General features: G+C 37.7%; 23 protein-coding genes and 1 non-coding gene across 24 annotated transcripts; 12 read left to right on the top strand and 12 right to left on the bottom strand.

Moving 5' to 3' along the window:
• Positions 1 to 40: 40 nt before the first annotated feature.
• Positions 41 to 553, top strand: M896_010480 (uncharacterized protein; the record flags this gene model as incomplete). Its single annotated transcript, XM_014708952.1, has 1 exon — positions 41 to 553. The coding sequence occupies one exon, from the start codon at positions 41 to 43 to the stop codon at positions 551 to 553; it is 513 nt and encodes a 170-aa protein (XP_014564438.1).
• Positions 554 to 681: 128 nt separating this feature from the next.
• M896_010470 (uncharacterized protein) lies at positions 682 to 1296 on the top strand (the record flags this gene model as incomplete). Its single annotated transcript, XM_014708951.1, has 1 exon — positions 682 to 1296. One exon carries the CDS (start codon positions 682 to 684, stop codon positions 1294 to 1296), a length of 615 nt encoding a protein of 204 aa, XP_014564437.1.
• A 47-nt stretch (positions 1297 to 1343) lies between these two features.
• Positions 1344 to 2285, bottom strand: M896_010460 (uncharacterized protein; the record flags this gene model as incomplete). Its single annotated transcript, XM_014708950.1, has 1 exon — positions 1344 to 2285. One exon carries the CDS (start codon positions 2283 to 2285, stop codon positions 1344 to 1346), a length of 942 nt encoding a protein of 313 aa, XP_014564436.1.
• A 130-nt stretch (positions 2286 to 2415) lies between these two features.
• Positions 2416 to 4218, top strand: M896_010450 (uncharacterized protein; the record flags this gene model as incomplete). Its single annotated transcript, XM_014708949.1, has 1 exon — positions 2416 to 4218. The coding sequence occupies one exon, from the start codon at positions 2416 to 2418 to the stop codon at positions 4216 to 4218; it is 1803 nt and encodes a 600-aa protein (XP_014564435.1).
• Positions 4219 to 5105: 887 nt separating this feature from the next.
• On the bottom strand, positions 5106 to 5960 carry M896_010440 (uncharacterized protein; the record flags this gene model as incomplete). The annotated part of the gene is made up of 1 exon (XM_014708948.1): positions 5106 to 5960. One exon carries the CDS (start codon positions 5958 to 5960, stop codon positions 5106 to 5108), a length of 855 nt encoding a protein of 284 aa, XP_014564434.1.
• Positions 5961 to 6176: 216 nt separating this feature from the next.
• Positions 6177 to 7157, top strand: M896_010430 (uncharacterized protein; the record flags this gene model as incomplete). The annotated part of the gene is made up of 1 exon (XM_014708947.1): positions 6177 to 7157. One exon carries the CDS (start codon positions 6177 to 6179, stop codon positions 7155 to 7157), a length of 981 nt encoding a protein of 326 aa, XP_014564433.1.
• Positions 7158 to 7768: 611 nt separating this feature from the next.
• On the top strand, positions 7769 to 8074 carry M896_010420 (small nuclear ribonucleoprotein; the record flags this gene model as incomplete). The annotated part of the gene is made up of 1 exon (XM_014708946.1): positions 7769 to 8074. One exon carries the CDS (start codon positions 7769 to 7771, stop codon positions 8072 to 8074), a length of 306 nt encoding a protein of 101 aa, XP_014564432.1.
• Positions 8075 to 8087: 13 nt separating this feature from the next.
• Positions 8088 to 8399, bottom strand: M896_010410 (putative RNA-binding protein; the record flags this gene model as incomplete). The annotated part of the gene is made up of 1 exon (XM_014708945.1): positions 8088 to 8399. One exon carries the CDS (start codon positions 8397 to 8399, stop codon positions 8088 to 8090), a length of 312 nt encoding a protein of 103 aa, XP_014564431.1.
• Positions 8400 to 8597: 198 nt separating this feature from the next.
• Positions 8598 to 10127, top strand: M896_010400 (peripheral Golgi membrane protein; the record flags this gene model as incomplete). Its single annotated transcript, XM_014708944.1, has 1 exon — positions 8598 to 10127. The coding sequence occupies one exon, from the start codon at positions 8598 to 8600 to the stop codon at positions 10125 to 10127; it is 1530 nt and encodes a 509-aa protein (XP_014564430.1).
• A 122-nt stretch (positions 10128 to 10249) lies between these two features.
• Positions 10250 to 10504, top strand: M896_010390 (uncharacterized protein; the record flags this gene model as incomplete). Its single annotated transcript, XM_014708943.1, has 1 exon — positions 10250 to 10504. One exon carries the CDS (start codon positions 10250 to 10252, stop codon positions 10502 to 10504), a length of 255 nt encoding a protein of 84 aa, XP_014564429.1.
• A 226-nt stretch (positions 10505 to 10730) lies between these two features.
• On the top strand, positions 10731 to 11471 carry M896_010380 (uncharacterized protein; the record flags this gene model as incomplete). The annotated part of the gene is made up of 1 exon (XM_014708942.1): positions 10731 to 11471. One exon carries the CDS (start codon positions 10731 to 10733, stop codon positions 11469 to 11471), a length of 741 nt encoding a protein of 246 aa, XP_014564428.1.
• Positions 11472 to 11509: 38 nt separating this feature from the next.
• M896_010370 (Fe-S cluster assembly protein IscU) lies at positions 11510 to 11923 on the top strand (the record flags this gene model as incomplete). The annotated part of the gene is made up of 1 exon (XM_014708941.1): positions 11510 to 11923. One exon carries the CDS (start codon positions 11510 to 11512, stop codon positions 11921 to 11923), a length of 414 nt encoding a protein of 137 aa, XP_014564427.1.
• Positions 11924 to 12194: 271 nt separating this feature from the next.
• M896_010360 (RNA polymerase II transcriptional regulation) lies at positions 12195 to 12734 on the top strand (the record flags this gene model as incomplete). Its single annotated transcript, XM_014708940.1, has 1 exon — positions 12195 to 12734. One exon carries the CDS (start codon positions 12195 to 12197, stop codon positions 12732 to 12734), a length of 540 nt encoding a protein of 179 aa, XP_014564426.1.
• A 12-nt stretch (positions 12735 to 12746) lies between these two features.
• Positions 12747 to 13541, bottom strand: M896_010350 (uncharacterized protein; the record flags this gene model as incomplete). Its single annotated transcript, XM_014708939.1, has 1 exon — positions 12747 to 13541. The coding sequence occupies one exon, from the start codon at positions 13539 to 13541 to the stop codon at positions 12747 to 12749; it is 795 nt and encodes a 264-aa protein (XP_014564425.1).
• A 165-nt stretch (positions 13542 to 13706) lies between these two features.
• On the bottom strand, positions 13707 to 14264 carry M896_010340 (ribosomal biogenesis protein; the record flags this gene model as incomplete). Its single annotated transcript, XM_014708938.1, has 1 exon — positions 13707 to 14264. The coding sequence occupies one exon, from the start codon at positions 14262 to 14264 to the stop codon at positions 13707 to 13709; it is 558 nt and encodes a 185-aa protein (XP_014564424.1).
• A 118-nt stretch (positions 14265 to 14382) lies between these two features.
• M896_010330 (forkhead/HNF3 transcription factor) lies at positions 14383 to 15036 on the bottom strand (the record flags this gene model as incomplete). The annotated part of the gene is made up of 1 exon (XM_014708937.1): positions 14383 to 15036. One exon carries the CDS (start codon positions 15034 to 15036, stop codon positions 14383 to 14385), a length of 654 nt encoding a protein of 217 aa, XP_014564423.1.
• Positions 15037 to 15185: 149 nt separating this feature from the next.
• M896_010320 (actin) lies at positions 15186 to 16313 on the bottom strand (the record flags this gene model as incomplete). Its single annotated transcript, XM_014708936.1, has 1 exon — positions 15186 to 16313. The coding sequence occupies one exon, from the start codon at positions 16311 to 16313 to the stop codon at positions 15186 to 15188; it is 1128 nt and encodes a 375-aa protein (XP_014564422.1).
• A 72-nt stretch (positions 16314 to 16385) lies between these two features.
• On the bottom strand, positions 16386 to 17594 carry M896_010310 (DNA repair protein Rad4; the record flags this gene model as incomplete). The annotated part of the gene is made up of 1 exon (XM_014708935.1): positions 16386 to 17594. One exon carries the CDS (start codon positions 17592 to 17594, stop codon positions 16386 to 16388), a length of 1209 nt encoding a protein of 402 aa, XP_014564421.1.
• A 163-nt stretch (positions 17595 to 17757) lies between these two features.
• Positions 17758 to 18213, bottom strand: M896_010300 (uncharacterized protein; the record flags this gene model as incomplete). Its single annotated transcript, XM_014708934.1, has 1 exon — positions 17758 to 18213. One exon carries the CDS (start codon positions 18211 to 18213, stop codon positions 17758 to 17760), a length of 456 nt encoding a protein of 151 aa, XP_014564420.1.
• A 79-nt stretch (positions 18214 to 18292) lies between these two features.
• Positions 18293 to 18823, top strand: M896_010290 (cleavage and polyadenylation specificity factor; the record flags this gene model as incomplete). The annotated part of the gene is made up of 1 exon (XM_014708933.1): positions 18293 to 18823. One exon carries the CDS (start codon positions 18293 to 18295, stop codon positions 18821 to 18823), a length of 531 nt encoding a protein of 176 aa, XP_014564419.1.
• An 89-nt stretch (positions 18824 to 18912) lies between these two features.
• Positions 18913 to 19626, bottom strand: M896_010280 (uncharacterized protein; the record flags this gene model as incomplete). Its single annotated transcript, XM_014708932.1, has 1 exon — positions 18913 to 19626. One exon carries the CDS (start codon positions 19624 to 19626, stop codon positions 18913 to 18915), a length of 714 nt encoding a protein of 237 aa, XP_014564418.1.
• A 220-nt stretch (positions 19627 to 19846) lies between these two features.
• Positions 19847 to 21880, bottom strand: M896_010270 (uncharacterized protein; the record flags this gene model as incomplete). Its single annotated transcript, XM_014708931.1, has 1 exon — positions 19847 to 21880. The coding sequence occupies one exon, from the start codon at positions 21878 to 21880 to the stop codon at positions 19847 to 19849; it is 2034 nt and encodes a 677-aa protein (XP_014564417.1).
• Positions 21881 to 21983: 103 nt separating this feature from the next.
• Positions 21984 to 22054, bottom strand: M896_010260. The gene has a single exon. It is a non-coding gene; the product is annotated as a tRNA-Gly (tRNA).
• Positions 22055 to 22435: 381 nt separating this feature from the next.
• M896_010250 (uncharacterized protein) lies at positions 22436 to 23659 on the top strand (the record flags this gene model as incomplete). Its single annotated transcript, XM_014708930.1, has 1 exon — positions 22436 to 23659. One exon carries the CDS (start codon positions 22436 to 22438, stop codon positions 23657 to 23659), a length of 1224 nt encoding a protein of 407 aa, XP_014564416.1.
• Between the last annotated feature and the right edge of the window lie 38 nt (positions 23660 to 23697).

Here is a 23697-nt window from a genome sequence, read left to right as displayed (position 1 = left end):
TGGTTAAGGTATTTTATGGAGATTTTTTTGCCCATGAATGATGAAATGGATTTTGTCTTTGTGCTGCCGAAGTGTAAGGAAGAGATATGCAGTGACGTTACTTGGCTTGCAGAATGACCAAAGGCGAGTACTGCAGTACCTGAATCCCAACGGAAAAGATAATAAGAACATAAGGCCTTTTTCTGAGGATGTGTGTGTGGTTCATGGGATGGAATTGGTTTTGCAATCGCTTGATGATGATTCAGACCTGTATGAGATAAGAGGGATACATGTGAGTCATTGCGCAGCAGTGATGTTTTCGGTTGATGCAGATGACAGCGACTCAGTGGAAAAGTGTGTGTCATTGCTGAATGAGGAGGTGATTAAGACTAAGGATGTTGTGGTTGTGTTCTGTAAGTCTAATGTATATGGAAGTGTGTCAGTGGATGCATTGAGACGAAGCTGTGAGGAGATTGGGCATGGGAAGATTGAGTTTGTTGTGTATGAGGATGAGAAGATAGCAGTGTCTGTGCAAAAAGGAGTTGACTGGATATGCAATCGATTGGATGATTGAAGTGCCTTATGTTGCTTCTGATGGTGTAAATAAAGCCAGGATGATATCTATGATGTTTGTTTATAAGACTGTTGAGAGTGAGTTGGGCGATGTATTAGAGTTTTATATTGGAAGCATGACGATCCCTGATGATTATAAAGATAGTCACGAAGACAAGTATTACTGGAGTAGAGACTATTTCTGACGATCAGGATGGATGTGATATCGAATATGAAAAGGAGTATTTGTTATGGTTTACGAATGGTGAGGTGACAATGTGTGCATTCAAGAAGCTGTTTGAGATGGAGAAGCAGATAATGTTCTATGTTGATAATTTTGAGTTTTTTCTGTACAAAATGCGATTGTTTAAGGACTGCACGTTTGAGTTTGTTGAATGTGACTCTGAAGGTGACGATAGAAGGATTGAAAGATACATTGATATGGAAAATAAATTGGGAGGATGTGATGTGGCACGAGGAGTTGAGGTTTCATTCAAGCCGGATGTGTTTAGATCAATACGAACTTCGCTTACAAGGCCAGATGTGTATATGTGTGAAGAAAGCATGAGTACGGCAATATATGCAAAGCTGAGCAAAAGATACAAGTATGAAGATTTGAAGAGGATGGTGAAGGATGATTATGCAAATGCAAGGTTTATGAATATATTAGACTTTGATGATGATTTTGATAGACATCTGAAGAGTCTTGTATTTGCAGGTGTTGTGAAGATATATGGAGGCATGTTTGGTAGATGGAGTCAATAGCTGGAAAGTGATTGTGAATATACTTGTTTATTTATGTTGTTTTGTTATTACGGATTGCTTGAACCTGTGCTTTGATGATTTGCTTTCATGTGAAGAAGAAGGTCTTCTCTGCCATCCAATATAAGCTTGCACTTTGAGCATGTTCTAAATGCAACAGGTTCTCTTTTGTATGATTTTTTAGGTTTTTGATGATCCGATTGGTTTGCTTCGTTAAGAACGCTGCTTGGAGTGTCTGTATCGCTAGGTGTTGTTGTTTGGTTATCTGGATTTACAGGTGCTTGTGTATCTGGATGTATTGTGATTATTCCAGCTATTTGTTCTTGGATGTATTTTCCCGGTGTGTCTGATATTGTGCTTATCTTTATGAGATGTTTTTTGCTATTGAGATGGTTGAGTAATTGGTTTCTACAGTGAAATCCTTTGCTACATTCGTTGCAATTGAACGGATATACCTTTGAAGTGTTACATCTTGGTTGTTTGTTCAGTGATGAATGGAAAGAGGGTGTTGTTGTGTGGAGAACTATATCCATTCGTTTATCAATGCTTCGGACCATCCTTGCTATTTTACGAACATTTAGGCAGAAAGTATTTTGTTCCTGTTCGGTTTCAAACTCAGCCTGTGCTCTGAAGTTGGTGAAGAAGTAATAGAATTGTTCGAAACCCGGATCGTCGAATCTCGGATAATTTGTGATTTTGCAATAATTTGCAACTCTTTCGAAGAAATCGCCTGCATACTTCCTGACATCTTGTTTGAAAAGCTCTTGTGTGTATGCCTCGAAAACTGGCGGTGATTTCATCAATATGTTGTATGCTTCGTTTACCTCAGCAGCGTTTATAGATGTGTCTTTAGCATGATTTTTGTGTGTGTCTGGATGAATTTTGATTATAAGTTGTTTATACCTTGTCTTGATTTCATGCCGTGTGGATGTTGTGTCTAAGCCAAGTATTTCGTAAGGTGTTTTTGTAACCTTTGAGTGTTTGTTTCCCATTAGAGTAGGGGATTTTATGCATGAAAAGTCAATTGTCTATGCTAATGCATGAATGAAGTGGAGAAACAATAAATGTGTGATAAAATGTATGAATGAAGGATTTTTTTGATTGAAGCACCCTTGGACTAGTATGGAGGAGCGTTCGTTTTCGCTTCAATTTAATCCTTTGCAGAGGATTAAGACTGTTAAAGAGTATGAGAACGAAATTGAGGAGCTCCGCAATGAGAATTTTGAGCTGAAGCATCAAGTGCTGCATTACAAAGGACAACAGGGACCTACAATACAGGAGGACATTCAGAAACTTCTTGTTGACAGCAAGCGGTCGATTGACATTCTTGAGGAGGAGAATGAAGGACTGAACAAGCAAGTAGAGGAGATGGCAGAGAGAATAAGGAGGATGATTAATGAGAAGGATGAGATGGAGAGAAGACTTGGGATGAACCTGAGTGAGTTTTGTAGTAAGATAGCGATGCTTGAGGAGGAGAATGGAAGGCTTCTGAAGCATTTGGAGGGCATGAACGGAGTGAATGCAAAGATAAGGATGGAGAATGAGAAGCTGATTGATGAGAACACAAAGATCAGAGAGGAGAGTGCGATAGTGAATGAAAAGTTGAATCAGAGCAGAAGTGGATTAGAAGAGCAGATGACTGAAGTTGTTGAAGAAAGGATGATGATTGAGAAGGAGTTGCTGTCTTACAAGAATGCAGTTTTGAATTTGAACAAGGAAAGGGATCAACTTGTTTATGAGCGTGAAAGAGAGAGAGGAGAGTATTGTGGAAGGATTAGTCAACTACAAGCAGTGATTGGAGATTTTGAAAGTCGAGTTAATGGAAGTGAGTGTGAGATGATGAAGATGAGGGAGCATTATGGAAAGATGAAGAGTGAGTATGATGAGATGTATAGACAGAGACAAAGCGGTGAGATGTATATACAGGAGATGAAAGAAAACTACATGAGGGAGACTAAGGAGAAGCAAGAGCTTGCACTGAAGAATGAAGGGATGAAGAGGGAAATTGAGCAGTTGAAGGATGTTAGAGCGGAGCTGAAGAAGAGGATTGAAGTGTGTGAGAATGAGAAAAGAGCGTTGTGCTATAAGGTATCGCAAGATAAAGCGTCTGATGATGAGATTGATAGATTACGAAATGAGATGAGTATGCTAAGGAAGGAGAAAGACGAGATGCGAGAAGGGATTGAGAATTTGAAGAAGCGTTGTGAGGGATATGTTGAGGAGCTTGAGAAGTCTAAGGATCTTCAAGGGATTTTGAAGGGATTTGTGCAAGAAAAAGGAAAGGAATGTGATAGGAAGATACAAGAGATTGTAAAGATTGCAGATGAGGTAGATGACAAGGTTTGTTTGCTGTGGAAGATGATGGGAGAGATGAGGAAAAGTAGAGGAGATGGAGAATTGGGCAGACAGGAGACTGAATTTTTGCATAAAGAGATTAGCAATTTGAAAAGAAAGATAGAAGAGTATCAGAAGATTGCAAGGGTTGATGATGAGGGAATGAAGTTCCTGAGAGGGCTTGGCATCAATCCTAGTGCACATCTGAATGAGGTTGTGATTAGATTTAGGTGTGTGTATAAGGATGTGATGAGGAAGATGAGACTGATTGATAAGGAGGCGAATGAAGCAATGGGATTTGCAGAGAACAATAAGGATGTAATGCATGAAAGAACGATGAAGTATCTTGAGGAATTTACAAATGAGTTTAATATTGCAAGGAAGGATCTTGAAGAATGCAAGAAATATCTAGAGAAGAAGGGTAAGGAAAATAAAAACCTGAAGGCCAATAACCAGTATCTTGAGAAGAGGTTTGATGAATGCAAACGCAGTGAGGAGAGAATGAAGAGTTTGTATGTGATTATGGCAGACAAGTTGAAGAAGAAGGACGAAGCCATATCAAAGCTTGAGATGAGGATAGGCGTGCTGTGATACAAACAAAGATCTCCTAATGTTATGCTAATGACACATGAGATGAGCTGTTCTAATAAGAATAGCGTGTGATTAAATGTGTATTTTATGAATTAATTTTGTTGATGTTCATGTATTTGTTATAATTAAAAAAGCACAATATAGAGTTTAGAAATGATGCTTTTGGGTTGTGTATTAGAAATTAAAACTATACCAGAAATATTTTTTGATAATTAGATAAGTAAATATATATACAGGAGCAAGCTTGATTTATTACGCTGCAATGATAAACAACATTGCCACAATTCCTGCAACTGCGGTATGCAAGGAGTTAACGCCCTTCTTAGCACCCTTAGTTGTTTTTGTACTGTCAGTATTAGTTGTCTTTGTATCATCATTTGATCCTTCGGTATTGTTACTTTGATTACCGGCTTCTACATCTGTTGGGTTTGGGTTTGTTGCACCATCATTTTGTGTAGACGCACACATAACTCCAAAGATTAATGCAGATGCAACTATCAGTCTGCTTATTCCGTTCATTGAGGGTCTGTTCTGCGTCGAATTTAAGCATTTGCGAACCTAAATGCAATTATAATTTAATATACCTGACACATTATTAGATATAAATTCCCATATTTGGATGTAGCTTATTTACCTCATTGCATTATGCAATCTATTTGAGCCCAGTCATTCATCTCAATTCCGCATATGGCCTCAAATTGATTCCATTGACATTTATTTGCCATACATCGATTGATCACTGAACAACCAATAGTACCTGAAAAATGTAATACAAAGCTATTGCCATTTTGTGTGTTTACTTACTTGTATTTGAATTGCCAGTAATACACTAATACAACATTATTAAACAACCAGCTATCCTAAATATGTTTATTTCTCCACTTCGATCAGTTATGCAGATCGCTCTCAGGTCCCCATCCAATCTTTTCTCCGTTATCTTTTGGATTGATAAATATACTCCTTGTCTTATTGAGTGCTGCCTTCATGTTCATATACTCCTTTATTATACTTTGTTTGTAGCTATCTGCATCATTTGGTATTCCTTCAATACCCTTGAGTTCGTCCTGATTCGCGCCCTTCTGCTTGATCATCTCGTTTGTTGTAAAAAACTGCAATAATGGAAATCCAAATGACAAGTATATCTTCTTGAGCTCATCCATTATCAACTGGAATGATTTGTTCAAATGTTCTGTTTCATTTTTCATCTCTATTCCCATAGTTCTAAACGCTTTTACCTTTTTCTCTTCAAAATCCTCCTTACGTATGATCTTAATTCCATGTTTTTCAAGGCATGACCCAATTGTAGCCGCATTATGATCTGCCTTGCTAATCATAATAAACTGTTCATAAGTTACAGAATTCATCAAGGCAGCCATTGCAATTACATAAATAAGCTTGTTAAATCCTGTGTGCTCTGTTAGGCATTTATACTCAAGCGAAATCTTCATTAGATAATCATATGATGTTTTAACAAACTTAAGATAATGGTTTGGACAACAGGACACATGCAATCTTCCTGCACACTTAGAAAATGAAAAGTGAAGATCATACATTTTCACATACACAAACTTCAATCCCACTTCTGCATCAAACACTATCTTGTCTGCACGGAGTTTAATCAGTATTTTTTGAGCAATCTTCTGGTACTGGACAATCTCATCACTTCTACTGTCGAGTGTATATAGATTTGCCAATTTTGAAAGGATGTGATCGTAATACAAAACATCCACCAATTCTTTCATTATGGGTGAGTGTAAAAACAATAATAGGTACTTATGTATACTCTGTAATTCAATGCCTTAATCATGCTTATAATTTGATGTATGTCTATACATGAATCTGTAGTTTATCAGGTACTTTCCACAAGATATGTACATTAAACTATTGGACTGTACCATAATTGCTCCTTTACCCCTTTCTCTTGAAATACATATAAAGGTATAGCAAAGGTTGCAATCATGACAGAAAACACTGAAGATACGGAACAGATCCGAGCGCAAGATTCAAAGTTGTTTAAAATAGAAACCGTAATAGTTTTTGTATTTTTTATTGTCAGATACATTTTTGTAGCAAAATTACAGAATTTTGATGAATTTAACTCTAAAACTATTCGAGATACTATAAGTTTTTTTTTAGTTTTACAGTTGATTTTACCACCATTAATAATACTCAGGTACTTATACTTATTTAAATGGGAAAGAATATCCTGGTTTGAATTTTTTTCAAGTACAGTATTCAATATATGCATAGTACTTATACATATTTGCGTTTCTTGGGTTCTTATTGTTAATATTAAGCTTCCAGACAAGCTGGAAGATGCAATTTTGGTACCCCCTGAAAACATCTTGAAGCTTTTATTTATGCTCGGATTCCATTTTTGGTATATGATTCATGAATACACATTTAGGTTTATAGTGCTGATGACCTGGGCACCATCGAAGAATATATTTATTCTAAAGATATTCCGTTTTATTGTTATATCGTTGTGGATGGCGTTTGCGTATTTGATGTTTGCAAGTGCACTTGAATTATTAGATATAGCATCAATAATCGAAAAGTCACTGAATTCAGAGCCACTTAACAATCAAAGCCTTGATTATTATAAGAAAAACATGATTACTGGACCTGGTCCTGATGATTCTTACAAAGAAAATCCTAGTTATATACAAAATGATCTAAATGCTAATCCATATTATGAATTTAAACAAAACTCACAAACTCAAGCGATATCTAAAATAGCAAATATATCTAAAGAAGCCGATCTTTCAAGAATGGCAGGTGAAAAAGAAATAGACAAACGTATCGATGGTACTAGCGATCAACTTGGAAATCCTGATAATAAGGAAGGCGCAAAAGAAGAGGATATGCATGTCAAAAGCCTATGCCTTGATTCTGGCGAAAACGATGTAGATTCTGGTTGTCAGGCAAAATACAAATAAAAGGATCAACTCGCCTGATGACCTCACAACTGGCTACACTGAATCCTGATGATCCAAAGGCATATCAAGAAAAATATCATCAGGATGTGATAAATATCTAAAATAGGATCTGAAGGTGAATAACATTATGATAACATAGACAAATGTATTGTATTTGTAATAAAAACCATTATGTATAATGTATTATATTTAGTAATTTTAAAAGAGATGTTTTTGATATGGCATATGAGTTATTGAAAGATAACATTGGAAATTCGGCTCCTTTATAAGTATATAAATGCAAGGAAAATAAAATCCCAATATGATTCCGAGGACAATGATGAAGATAGTGGCAGCATGTATATTGATGAGTAAAGTATACAGTGAAACACTTTCTAGTGATAAAGAACGAGAAAATGAAGAAAGACAAGTAGTTGAACAACAAAGTAGTGAAACCGAAGAGGCATTAGATGATCCTGAAAGCACCTTTAACGCTGAAGATGAAGAAAAATGGGTTTTAGATCATACTAACGGCTCAATCTAATATAGAGAATGGTTCACTAAACGAACGCAAATAATAAAAAATTAGATTATTATGTTATAGTGTATAAACAAGTAAAAACCCCATATAGATGAAATTGATTAGGCTATTGAGGAAATGTAGGAATGAAGGAGTTGAAATCGAGACTAAGGATAAACGAAGAATAGCTGGAACAGTTCGTTATGTTGACAAACAGATGAATGTAGAGCTTAGTGATGCGATTGTTGAAGGCAAACATATTGGAAGTTACAATATACGAGGAAGCTCGATAAGATATATTATATTTAGGGAAAATATAGACTTTAAGCAATTACTTATAGATGACAGGCCCAGAGTCAAGACAGCTTCTGATGAAAAAAGCACTGAAGAACCTAAGAGAAGGAAAACACAAGTGTAATCGTACTTAAAGTTTATTTTTTATCAAAATCTTTCTTTTTCTGTACGATTATTCGTTTTCCTTTCAGAACGGAGCCGTTGAACAGCAATGCCATTTCAACAGACTTTTCTGATGCAAAATCTATTGTTGCATATCTCTTGAATCCGCTTCCAAGCATGTTTATTCTTGAGATGATTCCGCATGATTTAAAATGTGTGGAGATGTCTTGACTTGACACTGAAGTGTCCAGATTCTTAATGTACATAGTGAATGCACATTGTGGAGATGAATCGAGGTATTCGCCTTGCATGCGCAGTAACTTTTCTGCATCTGTTTCTCTATCCATTGCTACGGTGTGTAATTCAAATATTTAAGTGGCCTGTTTATTAATGTGTGATGTAATGGATCATTATTGCAATAAGCAGTATGCATGGAATAAAGTAACAAATGTAATATCTCAATATGGCCGAACGAATGAAATGGCGTAGTTATATATTTGATATAATAAAAGCAGATGAATAAAAAAAATGTGATCCGTAGCAGAATGGGATTGTGTATATCAAAGATTGGGGTTTTGCAGATACTGAAAGTGACAAACGGGAGTATATCGCATGTGAACGGTATTCTTCCATTTGTGCACTCTATAGCTGGCTTCAATGCGAAGGCGGTAAACAGCAAGGACGATGTGTTGACAATCAACAAGGAGTGGGAGGAGGAAGCACTTGTGCTCGAGATACTTGACATGAGGAACATGGAGACATTCTCGATTGAGATACCAAAGAAGAACAATGAAAGTCTTGGAATTGCAGTGAAGTTCCATGAGAGCCCGGTTGCTCTTCTTTCGATGCAGGTGTTACGAATTCATCCGAACTCGCCTGCAGAGAAGTGTAGAATGGTGGTTGGAGACTACATCCTTGGGATTGAAAACATGTATTCGTTTGATGAGGAAGATCTACTGGAGACGCTGCATTCAAAGAGAGGGCAATCTGTGCCAGTTGTAGTATATAATAATGATCTTGGATATGTGAGGATTGTGCGCATTGAGATTGGTGTGGAAATCCTGTTAGGATGCCAAATCGGAACTGGAGAGTTGTATAGAATTCCATATCGTCCAAGAAGTAACCGTCTTGAGCTTAATGCAGCAATTGTTAATAAAGATGTTGATGGACTGGCTCGGAGGATTCGTGGAAAGGAGATCATTGATCGTAGGATGAGAAGTGAGATAGCAGAAAGCAAGAATTCGTATCCGGTGTTCCTGAATGAAGGAAGGAATGGCATGCAACAAAAAGAGCTTATGCATGATGTATATCGATTACATGATAGGAAGTTACATGAGACAAGACCATCAAAGAATGTTTTGCTAAGCATTGAAGATGACCATGAGATATCTGTATATGTTCCTGATGATGTTATGTCAACCGAATCGAAAGAAACGAGTGATTTTGATTTTCATGATGATAAGAGTAGAGATATTATAGAGATATTGGGTAATACAAATCAGGATGATAACTTTGATTTTGAGCATGAGTTGCCTTTGGTATGTAGTATCAACACAAGTGAATATGCAAAGGAGAATTATCAGGCTATTTACACTAGATTAGATGAGAATGCAGGATATTATAACCCAATAAATACTGAAAATGTTTATGAACCAAACACAAATAGTATGCATGAACCTGATGAAAATTCACAGAGTGCATCTAAGTATGAGATGCAGCAATGCCCACTGTGCTTGAAGTTCCATGAGGATGAATTTCATGGCACGGAATCTCAATATGGGGAATTTCATGGCATGGGATTCTATGATGGTGAGATAATGGAAGATTCACAGCATAAGTACGGATATGAAGATGAGTATTCTGTAGAGGATCAACTAATTGGAGAATTCAATACACAAGAGCATTTATGGAATCACAATGAGAGCTTGGAGAGGTATGATACAAAGGAGCATTTATTGGAGCATGAGGTTGATCTTGAAAAAAGTATGCTTGCATCAGAAAACAAGATAGCTCAAGACATTATGGAAATGAAGATCCAAAGTGACATAGAATCTAACAGCACCGAGCTTTCTTGATGAATGATTACGTGATATACTTGGTCTATAAATGTGATACTAATGATGCTTATAACACTAAAGAGCATTAAAATATCTTCACGTGTACATGAGTATTTGTTTGAATGGATAAATGCCCTTGAATGGCAGAAGGATTTAAATCGAAATATTCAGATACGAATCTGTTTTTTGATGGACGGAAAAATCTTTACAATGCAAAGGACTACATTAATATGAGAGTTAAGAAGGAGAATAATGCTGAGGAAGTATTTAAGAAACAGTTCCTTAGCAAAGAAGATAAAATGGTTGCATTTTTGATTGAGAATAGAGATCTAAATAATCCTGAGATTAAGAAAGTAGAAACAAGCGAGTATAGATTAGGCAGATTTGTTAATTGACCTTGTGCGATTGTTTATATTATATGGTAGTAATATTGTAATTGTACTAATATTACATGGAAATAATCTTCATATTACATGAAAGTAATATTGTGATGATTTGAGCACACTGGTGCTTTATGAATAAATAAAGATTATGATAATACAAATGTTTTACTGCAGATGTTGTTTTTTGAAACATCATAGGTTTCAATTATGGAATAATTGTTATAGAGTGGAGATTTGAATGCAAATAAAGCTTGAGGAGGCTCTTCAGCAGGAGTATGATGGATATTTGAATAACTGCAAAGACATTTCATGCAATGCAGGGCTTAATAACTCTACAATATGTTTTGTACCGAATCAACACGATCTGTCTGGAGAGAAAGTTGAAGTGTTTAATATTGATCTTACAGCTGATGAGATGTGCCTGGTTGATGGGTACTTCTTATTGTACAGAAACGGAGCCATCAGAATATATAGATATGACACGAAATTTAAATGTGTAAAGGTCAGAAAGATAGAGTCGCATCTCTTGATTTTCCTAATAAAACGAGGAAGGATAAACAAGCAATGTAGGTTTCTATTTTACAATGTGCTCTTGAATTTGATTAAAAGCAATGAAAAGAAGTATGATCAGAAACTGAATGATATTATGTGCAGCATGTGTGTTGACTGGATTACAAGCATAAAGTTTGGTATGAATGGAGAGATTTTGTGTGTATACAGGAATAGAGAGAGCAGAGTGTTCAATGCAAAACTGCAGGTCATATCGTCTACAGGATTTTCATTTGTAAAGGATTCGAATGTTGTTGAGAGCAGAGAGCAGACAGTAACTGTAAAAAAGAATGGATTAGAAATAACTCGCAAAGACAGATCGTTCAAGAATGTACTAGCGATTAATGAAATAAAGCAGCATTCTGCAATAGCAGATATTCTTTTTCTGCTCACCAATAATGGCATAAAGGCGTTGAGATTTGGAAAGTAAAGCAGCAATGGATATAAGCATGATTAACAGCCCTGCATATGTCACTGCTGAATGAGCTCAAGGATATCAAAGGGAAGTATAGTGCGAGTGTTGTTGATCATTTTGAAAGACCAAGAAACATTGGATCGTTAGACAAAGCTGACTCTCGTGTTGGAACAGGAATAGTTGGTGCACCAGCATGTGGAGACGTGATGAAGCTGCAGATTAAAGTAAGCAGAGACAATGTAATTGAAGATGCGAAGTTCAAGACATTCGGATGTGGATCAGCAATAGCATCATCAAGCTTAGCAACAGAATGGATCAAGGGAAAGACAATAGAAGAGTCGCTGAAGATATCAAATAAAGACATAGCGAAAAGACTGTCGCTACCGCCAATCAAGTTACATTGCTCAATGCTGGCAGAAGATGCAATAAAGTCCGCAATCAAAAACTATCTTGACAAGAATCGTTAAACTGAACAAACATGTCATGAGCATGAGTATGAACATGAGCAACTACAATATTAAATAATTATGTTTCCTGTGTATTATCTTGTAAAATACCAGTGTTAATATGAATGTATAAGAATTGGTGAGCCAATAAGCATATTATTAATCACAGGTTGTTCTATAGACATGTATAGTTTGTATATTGTGGTAGTCTATGTATTTGGTATTTCAATGGATTGAGTAGTTTTTACTCATTATACCTTGCAGTATTGATGTAAGGTTGATTATTGATCCCATGGAAGGAGGTGAGGAAAGCATTAGCTTTGTAGATCAACAGTTCCTCAGCTCAAGGCCACTTGATGAGGGAAACATCCTGGAATACTTTTCTGGATCGCCTTTCTATGACAAGTCGTGCAACAACGAGATATTGAGAATGCAAACACAATTCAGAGGATTGGAGTACAACAAAGCCACACTTTCGACAATGGCAGGGATTTTCTATGAAGTCATGAGCGTCAACACAGAAAAAACACTATTCATTATATCCAAAACATACAATCACATAACACATGTAGAGATGCTCGGCATTTACTACATAATGCATGGATATGTATACTCAGCACCTACAAACTATTCTATCTACAGGAGCAGAATGACAGACTCCATGTGGATGCTGAACTCTTTCGTAATCAAGATGATGGAAAAGAAGAAATTCAATCCATTTTCAATACAGAGAAAAAAACAGAGCACAAGTAAAATTGAAGATAACAGTAACCTTGGATTTATGATGGATGTATTCAATGAGTTCAGAAAAAGTCTTGAGCCAAAAAGATAGGAATAGGAATGTTTATTTTTGAGGCTTATCAGAGATTACAGGAATATTTTGCATCATCTCCTGCATCCACTTCTTCAGATTACAATAAATCTTTATACTTTCGTATGCCTTCTTGCTAGTGTTGACATACTTAATAATGTAATTGTATACTGTGTCCTTAGCCTTTGCCGTGTCTATCCTGTGAAGAAGATTCTTCAGTGTTTCCTCTAGTCTTTTAAGTTTGTATATAATATCCTTGAAGTACTCCTTTGCTCTAAGTATGTTTGCTTCCACATCAAACAGCTTGTCAGACAGAATATCTTTTCTTTCTTCAATATCAGTCATCAGCTTTTGTATATCTTGTAACATTGGATACGGATCTGGAAGCTTAGGAAAGATTTCATTGCCATTCACCATGTCATTTGGATCTAAATACGGAGCTGATTTTGTATTAGACATAGAAAAGTAATACGGATAGTTCACGTTCATCTTACTTGCATTTAGCGAAGCTTGCATAAATTGATCCTTAGCATATTCTTTAGGTATGAATCCATTGCCATTATGCTGTAAAGACATTGTGGGCTTAGCGCCTGGAAAGTAGATCGTACATTCTGGTGGTGGAGTGTTTCCTTGATACATGTAACATGCCTGGGCTGAAGCCTGCGGTGCTGATAATGGCGTCGAAGGATCAGCTTTTGGAATCATAGGATTCATGATCGATGTAGTGCCCAGAACTGCTGTATTTAATGACTCTACTCGAGGAATGTACACCTCTCCCTTCCCTAATCTGAATGCTACACTAAGCAGCATCAGCTTTCTAATTAGCATTGTAAACTAATCTCTATGGTGTTATAAAACAATTCCTATCGAAACACTTGTTTTAGCCTTTTTGATGTTTTATATGCTTAGCAAATTGTTTGTATATCATAAACGTATGATCCAAAGCATAACGAAACCAAAATACAAACCAATCAATTAAGAAATCACATGCAACTAGAAAACAGCAAGTATCTCTTCAAGCATATATGCCAGCTTCATACAGCAATTTTCAACAGAAAGTTTATAGCTGGATACACTTACACAAATATTATCTTCATTTTCAATGCCTCGATTCTCTTCAGCATCCATAATTATAAAAAAAACAACACCATTTTCAATAGAAGCCTTCATATCATCAATGTTTATCCTATTTCCACGAGAACAAAGCTTCATGCGCATGCTTTTTGGTGGCAAATGGCTTTCTATTGGATTTTTTATTACCTTTGCAAGAAACACTCCATTTGCTGCTTTAACAGAGTATCTTCGCAACAGATAATGCATTACTTCATTGAACTCACTAGGATCATCAGGAATGTCAAAAAGATGACTCATCTCGATTAGAACGTTTTTTGTAGAGTGGATGTATATCTGAAGATTTCCAGACTTACTCAATGCTGACCCAAGTATTGATTTGAGAACCCTATGCAGCTTAAACATGCCAACACACTCCTTGTCCCGTTCATCAAATACAGGAACCGCATCTTCTAAAACAACAGTTACTTTTGCACTCATCACAGGGGCCGCCATCACGCAATCAAATACTAGCATTACTAAAGAACACCATAGCCAACCTAAATAATTCACAAGTAATACAAACCAAAATATACATCTAATTTGATTTATTTGTTTGTTATTTGAACGAGAAGATATAATTTGAACACGACGAGTCTTCTGCATGTTCCTGATAATACTCCTTTTGGTATGCTTGGTCAAGACAATCCCCAAGACTTGTCAGGTTTCCGTCGAATATTGTCGTGTGCCTCTCAAATGGAACATCGGTAACACCAATGTTATCAAAAAATCCCTGCTGGGATCCAAGAAGCTCAGAAATTGAATTGATGCCTTTTCCTAGGCTTGCGGTGCGATTGGCATTGAATGGATATTTATTCCTGGGCTTACAGTTTCTCTGTGTGCTCTTATTGCTTTGGAACTCATAGTTAATCTTCCAGAATGAGCCTTTACCCGGATTTACAGATGTCCTTGGGACTTTGTAGAACGACTTGTTGAGACTCAGGTTGTGCCTAATAGAGTTTTGCCAGCCCGTTTTCTTGAGAGAAAAGTATGGATGCTTCAATGCAATATAAGAATATATTTCTTTGAGTGTTAGCATTCCTTCTACACTGCTTTCAATCGCCTCTGTTATCAAATCTGCATATGACACTCCCGGACGTCTTCCCTTTCTGCATTGCTCATCCATGCTTTCACAAAAGTCCACTCTAGTATCGTCATCTGCATATTTTGATATTGAATTCATACTACCATACTTCTCATCCTTCCCAAACATATAAACAAACGAAAAATGTTTACTTTAATGAGCTTGATTGATTTCATCTATCAACTAAATGATTGCTTCCTATCTCGGATCAATACATATATCCAGATCTCCTAATCTAACACAACATTACACATACAACAAAAACCCAAATGTTTTAATCAGAAGCATTTTCTGTGAACAATCGATGGTCCACATTCCTGATACTCGGCCTTTGTAACCCACATCTGTTGGAATGTAGACAGCGATGCCAATATCGATCCTCCTATCCATACACTGTACTTTCTCTCAGGTGGTGCAACAACTCCAAGCTTGATCGTAGGCGGCGCAAGTGCCTTGATCTCGTTGTGGATCCTCTCGGCAAGCCCCGGATACATTGTTGTCCCTCCAGAAAGAACAATATTTCCATACAACTCCTTCCTTATGTCCACATCACACTTCATGATCGAGTCATAGATCGTTTGGTGGATTCCCTTCAACTCCCTTCCAGTAAGCTTCGGCTGGAACAAAAGCTCAGGTGCTCTGAATCGCTCGTTACCAATCGATATCATCTGCCCATCAGGCATCTCATATGTCTTTGTTATAGAAGCCAGGTGCTCAGTATTCCTCATGTCCTCCTCGTAGTTCAACGACACATAGCAAAGCTTTTCCTTAATATCCCTCACTATCTCTCTCTCAGCAGTCGTTGTAAACGAGTTTCCGCTCTCTGTCAGAATCAGCTGCAAGTAGTCAGTCAAGTCCCTTCCTGCAAGGTCAATCCTGCTAATTGCATATGGAAGCGAATATCCCTCATATATCGGAACTACATGCGATACTCCATCTCCAGAGTCAAACACTATTCCTGTCGTTCTTCCACTTGCATACAATGACAAAACAGCCTGAATCGAAATGTAGAATGACGGCACATTGAACGTCTCAAACATAATCTGTGTAATCTTCTCTCTGTTCGCCTTCGGATTAAGCGGTGCCTCGGTAAGAAGCACCGGATGCTCTTCAGGTGCAACCCTCAGCTCATTGTAGAACGTGTGGTGCCATATCTTCTCCATATCATCCCAATCATTCACTATTCCATGCTCAATAGGATACTTTATCTGCAAAATCCCTCTCTTTGTCTGTGCCTCATCTCCAACATATGCATCCTTCTGTCCCATTCCAACCATTACTCCTTTGTGCTTCGGTCTTCCAACTATACTTGGAAACACCGCCCTTGGTGCATCATCTCCTGCAAACCCAGACTTCACCACTCCAGATCCAATATCAATAACAAGCGCTTGGGCCATCTCAGACATTGGGGGTGTTTTTTTTTTTCTTTATGTACGCCTGACGCCCAAACACAACAATTTCATATATCCTATCCACTATCACATACCAAGCCCCAGGTGTTTCCTGATCGCAAGGTATCTTTGTGCAACTCTGATCATCTTTCTCCATCTGATAAACTCTAGCATAATCTTTGCATGTCTCTCATTCTTCTCCATATATGCACAATATTCATGCAGAAAATTCGAAAACACATACAAATTCTTCTTTTCAAGAAATATTCCTTTGTTGACAGGCATGCGTCTTGAAAACCCATGGAAACATATCCTATAAGGAAACCCAAGCATGTATGCAATTTCCCTTGCATAATCATTTCCAATATAAACACACTCTTTTGGAATAAAGTTCACATGGAAATACTCTTGATACATTGACTCTCCAAATCCCTCTACTACAAGATCCTTGCCTTGCCATGGTGCATACAACCTAACAGCGCCTTGCACCTTCTTTACAATCCTATAAGGCTTGATTCCTTCAACATCCTTTCCAACTTTATACAGCTGCTCTTTGGTTTTCAGCCTCACTACACACTCTCGTAGATACACAGTTTCTCCCTTGAACTTTTGACTTGCTGTTCTTTTGGGATAGATACATTCATTCCATCGCAGCATTGATTCAACAATGTATCTCGGGTGTCTTCTGAACATTTCTACAGTCTTAGGAATAATTCGCATTCTTTCATTGTCAAGATCATCAAAACACTTAACCATTCCATTCTCATCCAATTCAATTGCTTTGTAGATCTCTGCTTCTTCAATCTTTCTAATTGCATACTTCACTGCCAGGCGCTGTTTTGTGCATGATGAAAAATAATACGATTGATCCACTACTCTGAACATTGCATCAATAGACACCACACATGCATTGTAAATCTTGTGATGCTTGCTAACCATGTTCAGAACCTTGCACTCTACAAAACACTCAATCTCATCCGCAAGAACAATGTATATTCTGCTTGCAATACCAAACACAGTGCACAGCCTAAACAACAATATCATCCTCAGAACCTCATCTTCAAGCTCTTTTTTCTGTGCATATATTTTTAATCGCTCAAGAATATGAAAATCAATTGTCTCATTAATATCAGGTCTATCTACTTTCTTTAGCACTCTTACAAATACCCACAATATCTTGTGTAGCATCTCAATCTTCATATCATTCATACTCTTCATCACAACATCGGGCTGCTCAATCTCTTCAGCTGCATGTTCCTCAACTGCCTCTTCCCAGCTGTCATCTTCATCAATCATCTAGGGAGGGATCGCACATATTATCACACATTTCCATCTACACTAAACTGGACAGACATACTTAAAAGCACCTTATGTCCTTTCATTCTATCATAAACATAAAACAATACATCTTGAATTTTTTATTCATCAATTCGCCGCAAACCTCAACTGCGCAAGCATACTACAGCTCTTGCGCTCCATCCTTTTCATGATTGCCAGCAGATGCAACATTCTCCTCAGGCTTGGCATCTTCATCCTTTTTCTCTTCTACATCATTACTTCCAGTATGCCCTGCAAACTGCTTCATAATGTCGTCAAGCATCTTCTTGATGTCCTCCTCAGTCAGGTCAAATGGCTTGCTGGCTGATTCCTCTCCATTCTCTTCATTAAGCGCAGACGAGCTTCTAGACTCCGTGCTCTTCGGTGTCATTGCTTCATTCATCCTGGTGTGTAACTTATCTTTCGCCGTCTCAAACGCTTGCTGTGCTTTCTTGAAATATACCAGGCCTTGCCTGTACATGTTTTCACAGCATCCCCTTGCTCTGTTGACAAGAGCTGTGTAATTACATTGAGAAACCTCAGGTGTACACATCACAACTAATGGCAGGCACATCATCACAATGGCTCCAATCTTCATATAGGGGTATTATTTTGCAGAATTTAACACACGTACATTGCGCCAAACTTCCAAATCACCTCATATACACTCCCCACAAATGGCAGAACCAGAATTCTACTTCGAAAAGTACATTACAAATAGACTTGGATTGCGCGAAGAGTGTGAAATATATTGCATGCCATACCAAACAAACTCTTGTAAAAACAGAAATTGTTCAAAACAACATGTGAAGCTCAGTAGCGCTGTTGTATGTAAGCACTGGTTACGTGGACTTTGTAAAAAGGGAATTAAATGCGAATTCATGCATGAATACGATCTTTCAAAGATGCCTGAGTGTTATTTCTTCAGCAGCTATGGCGAATGCATGAATCCAGAATGCAATTACATCCACATAGATCCAAACAGTTTATCTAAAGAATGCGCTTGGTATAACCGCGGTTTCTGTAGAAATGGCTCATCATGCAAGAATAAACACATACGGAAAAAATTGTGCTACAATTACTTCCTGGGATTCTGTCCAAAAGGTCCAGACTGCGATTATGGCCATCCAAAGTCAAGTATGAATCCTATGAGAGAAGTATCACACAGTGACATCATCCAGAAACCATCAAACCTCGCTGCTTCATAAACCAAACAAATTAACTTCAGAAAAATCCAATAAAACAATTTATTCAAGAGCACATCTTCTACCTTTCCTTCTTCGCCCTAGTACTTCCTTCATCTTGTACATTCTTTTAGAGCCTTGGCACTCTTTTCGCAAAACTCTAAATGTGCCTCTGCAACCTTCTGTAACACCCCTGAAATTCCTTTGTTTCCAACAAAAAGCTCCATCTCATTCAACGTCTTCAGCGCACTGTTCTCTAGCTCCTGCTCCATATCACTTTCCTTCTTCGTCGAGTCTGGCGTCTTATTGGACTTGGATCTCCTTTCCATCTCAAGATCATACCTCAGATTCACTATCTTCTTACGGCTCTTATCAATCATATTCGACTTGTCCCTCAACTTCAATATCTTGTTAATCTGTTCCTCAAGCTTCTTGTTCATCTCATCCTTCAACTTAGATATCTCTGCATACGCCTGATAGTACTTCATTCCAATATCACTCAGGCCAGAAGACACTCCGATCTTAGACAGCTCTAGTCCAACCATACCATTCGTCTCATATATGTCGTGGTTGCTAAAATTCCCAATCTTCGACGTCGAAGAAATCAGGTTCACCTTCGAATACACTGACTTCATCGTGCTGCCTCCATACTCATACGTCTTCAGCCATGAAATACTCTCAATTATCTCCTTCAGTTTATCCCTGAACCCCTTGTACACACTCTCTGTATCCTCATACCCATTCACCAGCTTCACCTCTGTATAGTCAACCTTGTTCAACTTCATTGCAATTGACCTTTGTATGTCCTTCATCGTATCCTTGTCCATGGGCTTCTTCTCAACAAACAATTTATATTAATCGCCCCTTTTCATCTCCATTCCTTTCTCACATCAATCACATTCATATACTAATCACCTGATAATACATCCACATATCAAACGCCCCAGCATTTTATCGAGCCAATCAGCTCATATACATTCAGGCATATAAGGTACACTTCTCATCTAGTGTCTAATCCATCATCAGATGTACAGTGTTATAATCATATTAAATGACATCAGACTGGTTAGATATGTCTAAAAAGTCAGAATAATAATAATTCTTATATGCCTGTATCTGATCATGCATCTTTTCTTCATCAACCTTGTCGCTACTCCTTATTTCCTTAAGTTTTCCCTCTAATCTGTCAAACCTTTCCTGCAATGCATCGGTTTTCTTCAGCATCGAGTGAAGCGTAGATGTTGTGCGAACAGTCTTTGGAGACGCCACACTGCTGTCAGACTCAATCTTCTCATCCTCCTTCAAATACTTTACATTGTTCACGCTCTCAAACGGATCAGTCAGTATCCCTTGCTTAATCTTATCCTCTTCATTCATATATCTTTGATTCTTTCCTGATTCTTTCCTGCTAAAGCCCATTCTATCCTTACCATTCACATCTATATTCACATCATGTGTTAAGCTACTGTAGAAGCTTTCAGGAAGGTTGATATTGATTCCTGATTTTGTTGCTCCGATCTCGCTTCCTTTTCCAATAGGCACATTCAATCGAGAACTTATACCACCTATTCCGTGCTCTATTGTCTTTCGCTTCCCTATTATGTCATATCCATTCTCCGCATCTACTTCCACACTTTCATATTCATTCTCAAGAGTAACAGGCATCAAACTTTCAAATTTAAGCTCTTCATCATTTCCATATTGTACTTGCCTCTCAGAATTTTTGCTCAGCGTAAACTCATCTTCCCCATCATTCACTGTCTTAAAACTTTCATTTCCGTCTCCATGGTTCTTGTTTTCTTTAGTGTGCTTACCAGCTCTCAATTCGTATATAATCCCTTGATACTCTCTGCTCTGCTCTAGTAATTTCTCCACTTTGCTCATCAGCTCATTCGTGATTCTGTTGCTTGCTTCAATTGTTTTGCCTCTTTCATCTTGTAGCCTTGCGACCTCTCCTTTCAACTTATCTGCCATCATGCTCAGGTCATGCACCTCAATCCTCTGTTTCTCATTAATCTCCTTTTGTTGATTGCTTCTGCGCCTGTACTTATTTAGTCTTTTCAAATAACTCTTGTCAGATGCTCTGCTTGTTTTTTCATCCTCGACAGCAGTCACTTCATGACGTGCTTCAGGATCATATTCAGGAATCAAAATTCTATTTCCACTATCCCTTATCATCTTTGCTAGTTGGCTGTTAAGATACTCATTCTGGCTGTTGGTTGCCTTGTAAAGCTTTTCATAATACGAAGTCTTCTCTTTCATTGTTTCCAGCTCATTCTCTATTCTTTTTTCCTTTGAAATCAACTTAGAAAGCTCAGAATTGCACAACTCAAGCGCATCGTCCTTTATATCAATTTTCTTTCTAAGCTGTTCATTAACCTTCTCAATCCCAATAATTCTTCGACTCAATGAATCCTTTTCCATTTCTCCCTGTTTGATGACTTCCTTCATCTTAAGTATTTCCTCAGATCTGTCCTTAATGTGCTCCTTAAGAACACCTATTTCTTTTTCATATACATCGCACTTTTCAAGTGCCTTCTTTCTCAGCACCTCAAGCTCACTGTTAATCATTTTGAAGCTATCGCAATTCCTCTTCTCAAGATCTGCCTTTTCTTTAAAACCTTGTATCTTACTCTTCTGATCCTTAATAATTCTACTCAGCTCCTGATTTCCACGGTTTGCAAACTCAAGATCGCTCTCAAACTTATTTATTCTGATTTCAAGGTTAGTCTTCTCCTCAGATAGCCTCCTTATCTTTTCCTTGTACCCTTCTTCATTCTGCATCAGCTCACACTTTTCTTGAGATACATCCTTCAGAACCCTCATCAAAGACTCACTCACAAGCGACATCTTAACCTCACTGCTCAGAAGAACACTTTTCAGTCCATCACTGTCGCCAGCAGTAAGATTTGAGTTGATATCAGCATACAAACTCTGGAGATTTGTCAAAAGACGAATTAGCAACGGAAGACTGCTTTCATCTGTGTTTTCTCTATCCAAAGTGCTCTTTATACCTGGTTGCCTATCAGCAAGACACAGGAAGTTCTTTATCTCATCGTTGATTGCATCGTAATTGTTCATCCAGGGACATATTGATGCAAAGAAAGTATGTGTTTGCAGCATGACTGACTGGCAGAAACAATATATCAATGACATCCATGAAACAAGACGAATATCATAAAAATGCGATGTCCGGGAATCGAACCCGGGCCGACAGCTTGGAAGGCTGTTATCATACCACTTGACCAACAACGCTTACACTAGAAGCATCATATGATTTTGAAACCTTTATAAGCACCATGCAGTATCTTTCTATCCCATATTACTTCTATACATATATACAATACTTTCTATGCATTACATTATACCATATTACTTTATATGCATCACTCACATTAATTCTACGCATATGTATCTATCTACTTATCTAAACACAGATAAATTTACACCACGTATCTTTCCATACCACATATACATCATCCATCTTGCTCTCTATTCTCCATCATATATCATCAATTTACCATGAATGGCTCTTGAAACACACTTCATATCAAAACAGAAATCATCTTTCCATACATCTGATTGAACACATCCCCGTTTGATTAAACATATATATTTTTGTTACACAAAGCATGCATGGAGGAGTTCAAGAAGGAACGAAAATTTCATGATGCATGGGCATTCATCCTGTACATCATCCTTACACTCACAACAAGCATCACACTCGTGAAGGTTTCCACAGAAATTCCACTCGATGCAGACGTCATCCTTCCAGCCTTGGCAGTAAATGTTGGCATCATGATTTTCATGCTTACTCTGATCTATCTGGGATTTAGATACGCTGCTGACGGATTGATATTCACTGTAAATGTCTTGATTCCAGTATTGATGCTCATTGCATCAATCTTCACAATGAATCCGGTTCTGATATTCGTTGTTGCAGCATATGCATGTGTCTCCTTGCTGTTCTACTTCTGGAGCATCAAGCCAGTGCTTCCACTCATGACCATATCGATTCAGACAGGCGCAAAAATCATTTCTGCAAACCTGTTCAAATGCATTCTACTGATCATGCTTTCTGTATTCCTAATTATATTCCAGGGAGTTGTGTTCACCGGTGTTATTGGAAATGGAGACGATGGAATAGTCGCTTTATCGGCTATTATGTTCATACTCAACAACATATGGACATTATTCAACATCATGTACCTAATGCAGACAATAATATCTGGCATAGTGGTTGGGCATCTTTTAGATGGTGAAGGATCATTTACAGAAGCATCACACAATGGACTAATGGCCCTTGGAAGTATATCATTTGCAGGACTTGTCATCAGCATCATCAAAACAGCAAGGATACTTGTTCAAAACAACATGGATAGAAACAGAGAGACTGGCGCAGGAAACATTCTCAATGCCATAGCGCTTGTGATCCTAAGCTCACTCGAATCGCTGATAAACACAGCGAATGAGCTGGCATTCCCATACCTTGCATTGCACGGCACAAATTACAGAGATTCAATGAGTGGAGCATTTAACTTGATTCAGGAGAGACAAGGTGTTACGTTATTAACTAACATAGTGATGGAAACAATTGTTGTGTTCTGTTGCATTCAGTTTGTGTATATCCTGATCCATGGAGACGTGTTATTGTTCAAGGCATTAGGCATCGACAAGGTTTCTAGTTCTATGGCTGCAACAATTACAGCAATTGGATTACCAGTGATTATCTTTACATACAACTTCCTTTCTGTGTTTTCATCATCAACACTTGCATTGGTATACACATACATTGAGTCACCATCACTGATTGAAAAGTCAGAGCCTGAGTTTGCAAAGGCCATGGAAAGTGCTAAGTAACTGTTACTAATTAAACCGAATTAACTATTCATGCATTT

The sequence above is a fragment of the Ordospora colligata genome (assembly GCF_000803265.1).
Source record: "Ordospora colligata OC4 chromosome Unknown contig_01, whole genome shotgun sequence".
Taxonomy (NCBI): domain Eukaryota; kingdom Fungi; phylum Microsporidia; family Ordosporidae; genus Ordospora; species Ordospora colligata.
The sequence above is the reverse complement of the archived record's forward strand: the minus strand, read 5'-3'. Positions and strand labels throughout refer to the sequence as shown.